The following is a 14,287-nucleotide window of genomic DNA, read 5'->3' as shown; positions in this document are numbered from 1 at the left end:
TGTTGTACACAAAGGCTCAACGTTATGATCAGTCACCATCTTTCGTGTTCCTATTTCAGGATAGAAAATGATCAATTGGTCTAAAACGGCTGTTAGCTGTGCCAGGATCCGCAGATCGTGGGTTCGAATCCTGGATGTGCCCTAATTATGACCATTGTTTTGAGCCCCTTATCGGTGCTTCTGGGTTTTACGGTTTACGGTCTGATTTGGGGTTTTGAGTTTATACTGAAATACTATTCGAAGAGTCATTAAACCTACGGTGGCCCATAAGGGACATAAAGTCTGTTTTTCAATATTTCACTTTTATCGTAACCTTTTGCAAATTAACACAATTTATCATACAAATATGTGATAAATCATGTATAAAAACAACCGAAAACATGGAAAATGTACTTTCAAGTAGCTATTGAGTCGCTGAAATGTGAAGCGAAAATGTCAAAACTAAAATGGAAATGTCAAAAACCAAAACGAAAATGTCAAAAACTAAATTGAAATCACAGAAAACTATTTCCACCGCGGTGTAAATAGTTTTCACCGTGGTGTAAATTAATATCACCGAGGTGGAAATAGTTTTTTTTAGATTTAGTTTTTGACATTTTCCTTTTCGTATTTGACAGTTTCATTTTAGTTTTTGACATTTTCGTTTCACTTTTCAGCGATTCAATATCTTCTTTACACATGATTTATCACATATTTGTAAGACAAATCGTGTTAATTTGCAAAGGTCCAGACTCCATGTTCCTTATGGGCCACCATATTAAACCAAACTCACCCAGCTGTTTAAGTAATAGCCTCGCCTTGCTTTAACTATGTAACTATTATATATTCTTTTGCATTCATACTTTCTATTGGTCTGTGACATTGGACTGTTGTTGAACCATACCATGTATTCACCTTTCGATGTTAGACAATGTGTTTAGCAATGTATGTATCCATGTTGAATATATGGTATTGGTTGTTCGTATATGCTAATAGGTGCCCCGGATGGTCGTCGAAGGCGCGGTCTGAAGAGATGCGTTCCTTGGGAGTATGAGAATCCAAACTCACTCACTCTATGTGTGTATTCATTCATGGATTTTGTGAAACAAAATTTCCTTAAGAAAAGATCCCAGACAATCAAATGGTCGATCCATCTGTGATGATTCAATAGGAGGGATCAATCCATTTATTGATATCATGAGCATCGATCTACGCTATTGAGTAACAAGATGACATGCATCAACCAAGTCAGCGAGCCTGATCATGTGCGTCCGATCGCGTCAGTCGCCTACGACAAGCATTGGTTGTTGATCATGAAGACCAATTCTAACCCGGGACGTCACGGTGAGACAAGCTAGAGCTGTTGAAGACCAAGTCTTACTCGGATCTTCACGGGTAAACAAACAAGGGTTGCTCAAGCATGGGTTGCTCAAGACCTATTCTAACTCGGATCTTCACGGGTAAACAAACAAGGGTTGCTCAAGCATGGGTTGCTCAAGACCTATTCTAACTCGGATCTTCACGGGTAAACAAACAAGGGTTGCTCAAGCATGGGTTGCTCAAGACCTATTCTAACCCTGATCTTCACGAGGTGAGACAAGCCTGGTTGCTGAAATAACATTCTAACCCGGATCTTCACAGAGTGATATGGCTGCTTAATTAAGACCAATTCTATACCGGAACTTCACTGGGGCAAATGACATTTTGGTCCCAAAACGTTACGGAATAATCGCCCCATTACCTTCAACTGTACCGTCAATGTAATCCTTCAATATGTCATAAACAACTTTGGAGACGTTGGTGAGTCTGAAATATATGAATTAGATCATGTATTAAAAAATGGATTTGGTTAGTTTAATAAAGACCCACCCAGTGGATACACACGTGTGTTTTCACAAGGCGGGTCAATGGGACAGAGCACATATTAACAAAACATGTAAGTAGGTGTTTATAAAGTGGATGATAATGCACAACAGAACACACACAATGATAACAAGTGTCCACAACAAAGAGTCCGAATCATTTACGGATGACGAATGAACGTAGTGTATACACACCTGTGACAGATTGTCGATGTGTTTGCATGTACATTTCTTGTGGACGTGGTTGAGCTGAACTTACTTGTGTAAGTATAGTTAAACTTATGGTAGCATAAATTGATGTTATACTTTACGTGTACATGTATTGGATGAAGTGGACAGAGGGCTATCAAGGATAAAATGTTACATCAAGACATTGTTACACAATAGCAATACATACACTATATCCTGTATAGCTTCGAGGTGGGCTCTGTTTTGACTGGTGTCATTGCCCTGCTCTGAAGAGTTGTCATCAGCTTTAGAAAAGAGAGGAAACATGATGTTAAAATACATTTTCACTTAAGACATGTATTCGTATTGTGAGCTCGAACATTGTTCAATTACGGTTCTTCTTAATAATATACTGTTATAGGAAACTATAACAAAAACAACCTTATGGAAAATGTGATGTCAGTTTGGCCGATTTAATCATAGACAATGGTATAATGACAACACATTTTTGTATCTGCACCCATGCGTTTGTTGTTTAACGCCGTACTCAACAATATTCCAATTATATGACAACTGCCTCTTTTTAATCGGGTCTGAACCAGAGAATCGAGTGACTGATATTATGAGCAACGATGCACGCTGGGGTACGATGACATGCAATCATCTAAGTCATCGAGCTTGACCATCCGATCAGCTACATGTAATAATGAAACATGTAATTATTATGAACCAACAGTTAGTCTTGCAGGCGAGTGGTGATGACTTATTTAAGTGTTATTTGTTTTTCAGCAAAAAGCAACAACATACATTTATCATCCAAAACTGACTCCCACAGGAGATATCGCTTGGGTGAGATCAAGCGATATCTACGTTGTAGATAACGCTGCAATAAAATTGCATCACAATGTTTTGTAGACCATTGTTACGTTATTGGTTACCATGACGTCACAATCAAATGACATCACTAATTGCTCTGCTACTGAAGCTGTTAGCAGTACTTTTTACACTTAAGACACTGCTTATAACTGCCTACTGAAACAGTTGGAAGAATGATGTTGGATCATAAATACAATCTCACACTGGCCTTTTGATATAAAATATATTAACACACGTTGATAAGAGTGGAAAAACTTCGAGGTTTGATATATTTGATATCAAAAGACACTCGGGTGAGATTCACTATGTATTCGCTGAACACCCGGTGTTTACCTCCTAATGGAACATCATAATAGTCTGTGTCTTTTCGTTCCATTCCTTCAGGGAAGTGAGTTGTTGGAACCTCTGAAATGATGACAGGACCGTTAAGACCGCATCCTGAAGAGTTCACTTACGAGTAAATATAAGCTTAGATATAGTAAACTGTTGGCTTGTCATGAGAGAAGTATAATCTGTGTGACTGTGCACCCCGAGCCAGCGTTTTGATGACCCTAAACGGCCACACCTCTTTATCAGGAAACCCAGTTTTCCGGACTTTTACTGTGATTAACGTCACGACCTAAAATGTGACTTAACACACTGACAATGTTAATCTGGAATTTCGTTTTTTTTAAGCATTAGTGATACAATTATTTCAGTTCAAGCCGAAAATGACGTTGAAATTTGTTATTTTTAAGTTACTTGCGTTGTATATCAAATATATCACAAAATAATCAGATTATATTCTTAAAACGTCAAGTAACAGTCATTTTTCCAACTAGTGTTTTGGAATAGGCCTAATTTGAAACACCAAAAGTTACGCCAATATTTGACCTTGACAACATATAGGATATATCATGTGTATCAAGATCACAATGCACATAATCAATAGACAAACATGTTAAAAAAGGTACCGAGATGTTTTGACTTACATAAGGCCTATCTAGATATTGTACTCACGATAAACTAAAAATAAAATATAAATTCCAATGCAATTCTAATTACCGATTTTCTTTTCTTTCACATACTTTTCACAAACAAAACTGAGTTTGTAGTCAATCACAAATGATCATTAGATCCACGTGTGTCACATGTATCTTTTGTTCGGTGGATTTGGAAAGAATTCGCGCTGTGTCGCATCACTTGCCGTTTTGTCCATACTAACTCTTCATTTGTTCGTGTGTTATAACAAACATCCGTTTCTCCAAGTCCAAGTGTCTGCGATCTCTCCAAGCACTTCGTCTATTCAACTCAGTCCAGGAGTTTTCGTGTCGCTGTTTCCTAATCGACGAAGTTCTGCGACACTGATCCTCTAACCCCAAGAATCGGTATTGAATTTGAAAACATTTCTGTTGCACTTGCAAGAGAACGAGAGGCACCAACCTTTTTGAATCGAGTTGACAGCCGGAATGATGTCATCTTGTATCGGAATTTTATCCATGTCTCCATAAGTCATCAAAGGCATTATCGAAAGGACCAAAAGCTCCTGAACAACTCTTCCGTCAAATTGAGGGTCACACGAAAATGCTTGTTTGCTCATATTGAAAACAAGGGAAAATACTTGACAGTTGTAAGCCGTAATCCACTTTTTCTATTTTGCTTATTCATTTGTGCATTTTTAGCATATAAGTTATCGTGTACATTGTCAGGATGAATGTGGGACTGAGATTCAGTCGGTTCAAGAAACTGTATCCAGTGTCAATTCCCAGTAATATTGCAAAGTCAGTGAAGATAACATTTATATCAATGTGTCTTTTTTATAAACAATCTCATTTCAGACATTCTTCACATGATCACAGGAAACAAACATGAGTTTACAGTTCGATGGCTTATCCTCACAAAAGGTACACAGGGTTCCACCTTATTTATAAACAATAAACTCACCACCACTCCACTCCCCTCTATAGTAACGTATTATTAGCTGCATGATAATGAAGACTTCGAGATGCGAATAGGCAGCAAAATCCTCGAAGAAAACGGCCATCTGATTCTTCGGACACAGTGAAACAGCGAAATGAAAACAATGCTATCATCGTCTTTTACTGTTTCTGGAACTGTCCGTTTTTCTGTCACATTGACGATACATTGTCAGTCGAGTATCTCTTGACTTTAGGCATTCGTCACTTCAGTGTATGGTCGTCATTGTGACATCGTGATTTGGCCAAAAAATCTTGTGATGATGCCGTGTATTACCTTGTTGACATCAATTGACCAGAAAGAAGAATGACGTGGCTTTGATATTATGACAGGCACTCGTATTGGATGGAGAAAAAATTCAGCTCAGAGTGACATTGTTGCTGTGAGTTGCGAGACCAACAGGTGTGTTCATGCCGTAGTAGTTTCCCAAGGGGATGATCCGTGTTGCCCGCGACATGAAATGAATGGTACGGTCAATGAGCTTGTCTATGTCGCGTTCATGTGAAGTCTTTCAATCACGTCTGAAATCGATTTTCTGCCCCTTGTTAAACTTCGCCCATGTTGTCTTGTTCCGCTTAAGCTCTTTTATGAAAAACATACAGTCGTGGTCTGTCGGTTGTCCAATGTTACACTTCGTCTGTGGACAGTCCTGTCTCAATAGCGTCCCGTGTTCTATCTTGGATAGTGTGGTATATTTAATGTATAACATACAGTAATGGTCTATCGATTGTCCATTGTTAAACTTTGTCTGTGGACAGTCTTGTCTCAATAGCGTCTCGTGTTCTATCTTGGATAGCGTGAAATATTTAATGTATAACATACAGAAATGCTCTATCGATTGTCCAATGTTGAACTTCGTCTGTGGACAGTGCTGTCTCAATTGCGTTCAGTATTCTGTCTTCAATAGTGTGGTATATTTGATGTATAACATACAGTCGTGGTCTATCGATTGTCCGTTGTTAAACTTTGTCTGTGGACAGTCCTGTGTCAGTTGCGTCTCGTGTTCTGTCTTGGATAGTGTGAAATATTTAATGTATAACATACAGTAAAGGTCTATCGATTGTCCAGTGTAGAACTTCGTCTGTGGACAGTCTTGTCTCAATAACGTCTCGTGTTCTGTCTTCGGTAGTGTGGCATATTTAATGGAGAACATACAGTCGTGGTCTATCGATTGATAGATCTGGTCTACATCGACGTGATATTGCTGGAATAGTAGTGTTGCCAACAGCTGCGCAAAAACATTAAATAAATCACCCTGCTTATCATGAATGAACCTTTGAATTGCAATGAAAGTCAAGAAGGATAAAAAATATTCATACATAAGCTCACGTATATCTGAAGTATGCTATGTTCTACAAGCCTTTTTCAATGATCGATCTTTGGATGGAATAGAACGGTCTATGTAATATCCCTGACATGTGTAGTCTGTCCCAGGTGCGCCCGTACACACCTGATGTCGCGTGTGCAGTCCAGACTAGTCAATGCTTTATATGAAGCGGGATCGTGTCCTATGTCCAATGGTTGAAACAACGCACAGGTGACGTGAACACCCACTCACTGCATCAAATGTCATCTGTTCTATCTGATCTCCAATATGTGGTTTGGTCAATGTTTGTTTCTCTTTGCAGGTCTGTCAGGTCTATGAATTGTCCCTTTTGGTGCATTTTGTGTGTTGTTTGTGTACAATCTGGTCGATATGTTGTTTGTGTGCAATCTGGTGTGTATGTTATTTCCGTGTATGATAAGGTCGAATGGTTGTTTGTGTACAATCTGGTCGATGTGTTATTCTGTGTACAATCTGGTCGATGTGTTGTTTGTGTACAATCTGGTCGATGTGTTGTTTGTGTACAATCTGGTCGATGTGTTGTTTGTGTACAATCTGGTCGATGTGTTGTTTGCATACAATCTGGTCGATGTGTTGTTTGCATACAATCTGGTCGATGTGTTGTTTGCATACAATCTGGTCGATGTGTTGTTCTGTATACAATCTGGTCGATGTGTTGTTTGCATACAATCTGGTCGATGTGTTGTTTGTGTAGAATCTGGTCGATGTGTTGTTTGTGTACAATCTGGTCGATGTGTTGTTTGTGTAGAATCTGGTCGATATGTTGTTTGTGTACAATCTGGTCGATGTGTTGTTTGTGTACAGTCTGGTCGATATGTTGTTTGTGTGCAATCTGGTGTGTATGTTATTTCCGTGTATGATAAGGTCGAATTGTTGTTTGTGTACAATCTGGTCGATGTGTTGTTCTGTGTACAATCTGGTCGATGTGTTGTTTGCATACAATCTGGTCGATGTGTTGTTCTGTATACAATCTGGTCGATGTGTTGTTTGTGTAGAATCTGGTCGATGTGTTGTTCTGTGTACAATCTGGTCGATGTGTTGTTTGTGTACAATCTGGTCGATGTGTTGTTCTGTATACAATCTGGTCGATGTGTTGTTTGTGTACAATCTGGTCGATGTGTTGTTCTGTGTACAATCTGGTCGATGTGTTGTTCTGTATACAATCTGGTCGATGTGTTGTTTGTGTACAATCTGGTCGATGTGTTGTTTGTGTACAATCTGGTCGATGTGTTGTTTGTGTACAATCTGGTCGATGTGTTGTTTGTGTACAATCTGGTCGATGTGTTGTTTGTGTAGAATCTGGTCGATGTGTTGTTTGTGTAGAATCTGGTCGATGTGTTGTTTGTGTACAATCTGGTCGATGTGTTGTTTGTGTACAATCTGGTCGATGTGTTGTTTGTGTACAATCTGGTCGATGTGTTGTTTGTGTACAATCTGATCGATGTGTTGTTTGTGTACAATCTGGTCGATGTGTTATTATGTGTAGAATCTGGTCTGTGTGTTATTATGTGTAGAATCTGGTTTGTGTGTTATTATGTGTAGAATCTGGTCTGTGTGTTATTATGTGTAGAATCTGGTTTGTGTGTTATTATGTGTAGAATCTGGTTTGTGTGTTATTCTGTGTATGATAAGGCCGATGTGTTGTTTGTGTACAATCTGGTCTGTGTGTTATTATGTGTAGAATCTGGTTTGTGTGTTATTCTGTGTATGATAAGGCCGATGTGTTGTTTGTGTACAATCTGGTCTGAGATTCTGTGTATGATATACATAATAATGAATATTTCTTCAGATTTGACGCCATGACAATTCACATACTGGGGGGCTGGGGCCTTGGAGTTGGAAAAAAAATAATTTCCCTGAAAATGCTTGAAAAAATAGTTGTTTCACACTAATGGATAAAAAAGTTGTCTGCCACAAAATTGCATTGTTTGCAGTGTTTGATTGCTTTGTTAAATATTTAGGCTTCCAAAAAATCTAGTTTTGCATCTGTAAATGAAAAAAAAATATATCTAGACCACACACAACGCCCCCACCAAATCATCGGTCCCATGCGATTGTCTGCGTTTGTTCGCCTCGGTGGGAGGCAAGATTAGGACGGCATCGGATCATCGTGACGCAGTAAGCGTGGCACCAGGAACGTGATATGCAGAAGCACCAAACGGAAAACTTTCTTGAAGTTACATTATACAATACACATCTCATTCATTGTTCTTTGTAGTTCCTTGCCAACATATATTGCCATTATGTCATATCGTTTGATGTCTACACTTACCTTGACTAAGCAGCATGCCAGCTGTCGCCAACAGGATGAACGATCTCAGCATGATGGTCGTCAGTATAAATAAACAAATCGCAGCTTCAATAGAAGTGTTTTCGAAAAGTCACAAAAATTGACTAAACATAATATCAAGCACAGGAAATATAATTCCTTTAAAAACGAATGTGATCATGTGTTTATCATAACCACATGTCATTACATACTAATACTATTACATTTCATTAGCATTTATGATCTCATTATTGAAAACGTTTAACCTTGTGCTAACAAAATCATGATAAATTGAAAGAAATTACATTTATGAACCAAAAGGGCTTTCGTTTCAAATAAACGTGTTCGGAAAAATAAGTTTTAAAGGAAGTTGACAATTTGTTAAATTTGTAACTAATTCTACTCAGACACATTCAGTTGCCCAAATATACTGAACCGCAAAAGAAACGTCACCACAAGTAACATTGCATGAAAAGTTGTCATCAAAATATCTAGGTAATTTTTGCCAAAGTTTCTAAAATTTAACATCACCTTGTCCGGAAAAAAATGACATTCGATGATAAAAAACAAAGCACCCAGAATAAAAATCCACCCAGATCGGATGACTTGCATTCGTTATTGAATTGCTTCCACATGCCAAGATTGACAAGAAATCAGGGACACCAAGCCCTCAGACGATTGCAAGCTGGATGCATTTCACGTCCACCTAAGGACCATACACAGGCTCCAGCAACGGTACAAGAGCACCAACGGTACAGATAACCGACCACGTAGTGGAAGACCATGGGTCACCACCCGACGTCAGAATCGTCAGTTTGTGCGACAGCATCTTCAAACTCGCTTTGTTACTGCTGCGGAAACTGCCCGACAGACCATGGGGACACAACAGCGACGCATTAGTGCGGACACAGTGCGTCGACGATTTACGAGCAGACACCCCCACTTTCACAGGCCACACTGAGGACCCATTCTGACACAACGTCATCGCCGGAACTGTCTTCAGTGGGCAACACAGCACCAGCAGTGGAGACGAGTCCTCTTCTCAGACGAGAGCCGTTACTGGATCTCAACAGCAGATGGCAGAGAGAGAGAGTCTGGCGACGCCGTGGGGAACGTTATTCGAATGCTTGTGTTGTTGAGAGAGACTCGTGGGCTGGTCCGAGCTTCATGGTGTGAGTTTGAATTGGTCTTGCACAGAGGGTCGGACCTGTGATCTTCCAGAACATCGGTCCTGGAAGAGGCAATGGTGTCACAGCAGCTCGGTACATTGATTAATTCTAGAGACCACACGCCATACCTCATTTGGCACGTCGCCGCAACCACGAGTTTCATCATGATAACGCCCGTGCCCACACTGCGAGAGCACACAGAGACTTCCTCCAGCTGAATGGCATCAGATCCCGATTTAAATCCCATTGAGCACCTGTGGGACGAGATTCAAAGACGGTTGAATGACGCCCGACCAAGGCCGACAACTGCAGCTGATCCATTCCATGTATCGACGTTGTACGGCAGTCACCAATCCTGACATGTGATGCCATTTTCTCAGAGGCTAGTGTTGTGTTTCACATTAAGAACATTTGACATATTAATTTCAACCTTGATGCTCAGTTTTGCCCAGTTACATCTTTTTAATATGTCTCAAAGTATGTTTACAGTGTTTGGACAAATAAGGTTTCTCATATATATGTACATGGTGACGTTTCTTTTGCAGTTCAGTATATGTAGTTCCTGAATGTCCTGATTGCCAACATCTTTGGATGCAACATTAAGATAAATACTAGCTAGCCACACAGGTACTAAATGTTCAAGGTCCAAGCTGTACTGTTTCTCTTTGCATACGAATATGATATTTTGCTACTTAAGTTGGATCAAGGACAGAGTAAGTTGCGCAACAGTTCAACCCCAGCTTCAGATATATGAAGATGACCTCATATTCTTCAGGATTTCCAAGATCAAAAAGTATGTTCACATCTAGACACCAGAGTTGTAAATTAAAAAAATTAAAAATTGGAATGAAAAATCATATTCAGTGTTCAATCTGCATCTGAGTATAGAAACTCAATATGGCAGCAGCCTGTGTACCAGGCTATAGGAAGAATGGTTTCAATATTTCAATTTCGTGAATTTTCCGTTCATGTCTTGGAATATTTTCATCATTTATTTAGACGTTTTACGCCATGTGGAATCTGTTTCGGCAGATATTCGGGACTAATTATCTCTGGCATTGATGCTATTACTTACGGTCAAGTTCTCACTTCCTCTGTCAGTACCGCTAGTGGGTCACGTCAATATCAACAGTTCTGTTCCGTTACTCGTCCGTGACAGTGGTAAATATCTGTGCACGAAAGAGGTGGTAACGTGTCACAGTGCCGTTACTTCTTGTCAACATGTGTTATTACCTATCACATTGCCGTTACTGGTAGTCGACAGGGGTGATTACCTATCACATTGCCATAACTGGTAGTCGACAGGGGTGATTACCTATCACATTGCCGTTACTGGTAGTCGACAGGGGTGATTACCTATCACATTGCCATAACTAGTAGTCGACAGGGGTGATTACCTATCACATTGCCATAACTGGTAGTCGACAGGGGTGATTACCTATCACATTGCCATAACTGGTATTCGACAGGGGTGATTACCTATCACATTGCCATAACTGGTAGTCGAGAGAAGTTGTTACAAACACATTGTCGTTACTGGCAGTCGACGAAGTTTATTACCTATCATATTTGGGTCACGGGTGGCCCAGTCGTCTAAGGTGCCGCGATTCACTGTGCAGAGTTGCGTCCTTTGGGCACGCCAGAATGATTGTGGTTTCGAATCCCGGTCCGCCCCGATTATGTTTCTAGGTTTGTCAGCACCATATCCGTGCTCGTGGGTTTCACCGAATGGTAAATGTCTGAGACCTGCATTACTTCGGGCTTTCCTCCCACATTAAGTTGACACGCCGTGATATAACTGGATCAATGTTAAAAGCGGCGTTGAACCCGTTAAACTCACTCACTCACTCACCCGTCACATTGCTATGACTTGTTGTCGACAGAAGTTATTACCTGTCACATTAAGGTTACTGGTAGTCGACAAATGTTATTACGTATGGTAATGCCGTTACCGGAGGTCGACAAGTATCATTAATATATAATTATCAAAATGCGGTTACTGATAGTCAACAGAGGTTATTACCTATCGTATTGCCGTTACTGGTAGTCGACAGAGGTTATTACCTATCACATTGCCGTTATTTGTAGTCGACAAATGTTATTACCTATCGTAATGACGTTACTGATAGTCGACAGATGTTATTACCTATCGTAATGTTGTTACTGGTAGTCGACAGAGGTTATAACCTATCACATTGCCGTTACTGGTGGCCGACAGAGGTTATTCCCTATCGTATTGTCGTTACTGGTGGCCGACAGAGGTTATTCCCTTTCGTATTGCCGTTACTGGTGACCGACAGAGGTTATTCCCTATCACATTGCTGTTACTGGTAGTCGAGAAAGGTTATTACTGATCGTATTGCCATTACTGATAGTCGACAGAGGTTATTACCTATAAAACTGCCGTTACGGGTAGTCGACAAATGTTATTACTTACGTATTGCGGTTCCCGATAGTCGACAGAGGTTATTACCTATCGTATTGCTATTACTGGTAGTCGACGGAGGTTATAACCTATCACATTGACGTTACTTGTGGTCGACAATTGTCATTACCTATCGTAATACCGTTACCGGAGGTCGACAGAGGTTATTACCTATCACATTGCCGTTACTGGTGGCCGACAGAGGTTATTCCCTATCGTATTGTCGTTACTGGTGGCCGACAGAGGTTATTCCCTATCGTATTGCCGTTACTGGTGACCGACAGAGGTTATTCCCTATCACATTGCTGTTACTGGTAGTCGAGAAAGGTTATTACTGATCGTATTGCCATTACTGATAGTCGACAGAGGTTATTACCTATAAAACTGCCGTTACGGGTAGTCGACAAATGTTATTACTTACGTATTGCGGTTCCCGATAGTCGACAGAGGTTATTACCTATCGTATTGCTATTACTGGTAGTCGACGGAGGTTATAACCTATCACATTGACGTTACTTGTGGTCGACAATTGTCATTACCTATCGTAATACCGTTACCGGAGGTCGACAGAGGTTATTACCTATCACATTGCCGTTACTGGTGGCCGACAGAGGTTATTACTTATCACATTGTCGTTACTGGGGGCCGACAGGTTATTCCCTATCGTATTGTCGTTACTGGTGGCCGACAGGTTATTCCCTATCGTATTGTCGTTACTGGTGGCCGACAGAGGTTATTACCTATCACATTGCCGTTACTGGTGGCCGACAGAGGTAATTACCTATCACATTGTCATCACTGGTAGACTAATTAGGTTGTTACCTATCACAGTGACGTTACAGGTTTGAAGGCAGATAGCATTACCCATCACAGTGCTTTGTCTGTCAGACAACATACGTTGGAACCATAACGAGAACCATTACTGGCAGACAAAAGAGGCTAATACCAACGGTCCACCTTTCACTTCCTGGGTTAATGAGTACTAGATCTACTGTTACTAGTAGAAACCAATGAAAAATACGTGTCACTGAAGGTTGACAATACTTAAGAACGTGGTTTAGAACTATTATTGTCTTGATTAAAATACTCTAAACATGGCATATATGAAGTGGTGGTGCACTCACCATGCAGACAGTGTAATTCCTGACCAGGAGACGTAGCTAATAGCGAACTGATGTAACATTGTACAACGGCTGAAGAGAATATTGACGCAATATATGAATGCGGGACTTTCCTCTATGTTCCAACGCTATTATTACGTGGTGCATTCTGATTGCATATCATCATGTGTCAGTCCCAAGGACAAGTTGCTGAACACCCAATACTGACTGACACACATCTGACTGTGTGTCGATAAGTTTGATAATATTGTTTGTGTAGAGGAGATGCTACGCAATATGTCACTAATATGTAATATTATCATTCTAATCCAACATTTGACAGCGTATGCGTATGCGTACATCCTGTAATTTCTGCTGCAAAAATAAATATTTGAAAATATAGTCACACCCAGATTTTGTGTTTTGTTTTGTTCATAGATTACATTGTAGTGTTGTGCAATAGTCACTCATTCACCATTTCACAGATGGTAAACTGTTGTGCTGGATGTACTCATTCACAAACGCATCACTGTTATTTCGTCATAAATGGTTTACTACCATCATAGTACCATGACAGTCGCTTAAAATGTATGCTGATTGTACTTATTCACAGAAGTAGTAACATAAGTTCCATATCCATTGTAAACCTACTGCAGGAATTGCCAGTTTGACACGTTGGCTTTGACAGCTTCCGCTAGATCACAATGCCCCGCGTGGAAACAAGAGCCAAATGACATGGCAACTCGAGCAGGTCATATGAATAATATGGTCATGTACGCCACTCGTGCTGTCACTGATAGTGATATTGGTGTATCCCTTACATAACATACACGTAGATCCATAGAGCTGCACGGGAATGTACTTTATTACATGGAGAAGATGAAGTAGTTAATATATCGGGTGGAATATTGCCGGGTGCGCCGTTAAACTACTAACAAAGTCAATATTGTAGTATGCATAAACGAAACCACCAACACGTTGACTTTCTGCGTTACCGAAGAAGGGAGAAGTGTTTCGCTTCTCTTGGAGAACCCTGGAACTCTCCTCATCTGCGCTTAGAGGTCAGGAGGTACCAAAAGAAGGGCACCGAGAAAAATTAGCTGTGTTCTTTGGATACAAGCAATTAATTTCCAAAGCG

At 40.2% G+C, this 14,287-nt stretch overlaps 1 protein-coding gene across 1 annotated transcript in view; it reads right to left on the bottom strand.

The window, feature by feature from the left end:
* Positions 1 to 8,510, bottom strand: part of LOC139472505 (uncharacterized) — a 30,697-nt gene extending 22,187 nt beyond the window's left edge. The window contains exons 1-4 of the mRNA XM_071254982.1: positions 8,459 to 8,510; positions 3,219 to 3,290; positions 2,239 to 2,314; positions 1,721 to 1,785 (exon numbers count right to left, since the gene is read on the bottom strand). Coding sequence (XP_071111083.1) covers positions 1,721 to 1,785; positions 2,239 to 2,314; positions 3,219 to 3,290; positions 8,459 to 8,510 — 265 coding nt within the window. The remainder of the gene's footprint in view (positions 1 to 1,720; positions 1,786 to 2,238; positions 2,315 to 3,218; positions 3,291 to 8,458) is intronic.
* Positions 8,511 to 14,287: the final 5,777 nt, after the last annotated feature.

This window comes from Haliotis cracherodii, unplaced genomic scaffold (genome assembly GCF_022045235.1).
Source record: "Haliotis cracherodii isolate W230 unplaced genomic scaffold, xgHalCrac1.p SCAF_24, whole genome shotgun sequence".
In the NCBI taxonomy this organism is placed as follows: Eukaryota; Metazoa; Mollusca; class Gastropoda; order Lepetellida; family Haliotidae; genus Haliotis; species Haliotis cracherodii.
This window is presented reverse-complemented; position numbering and strand designations above follow the sequence as displayed.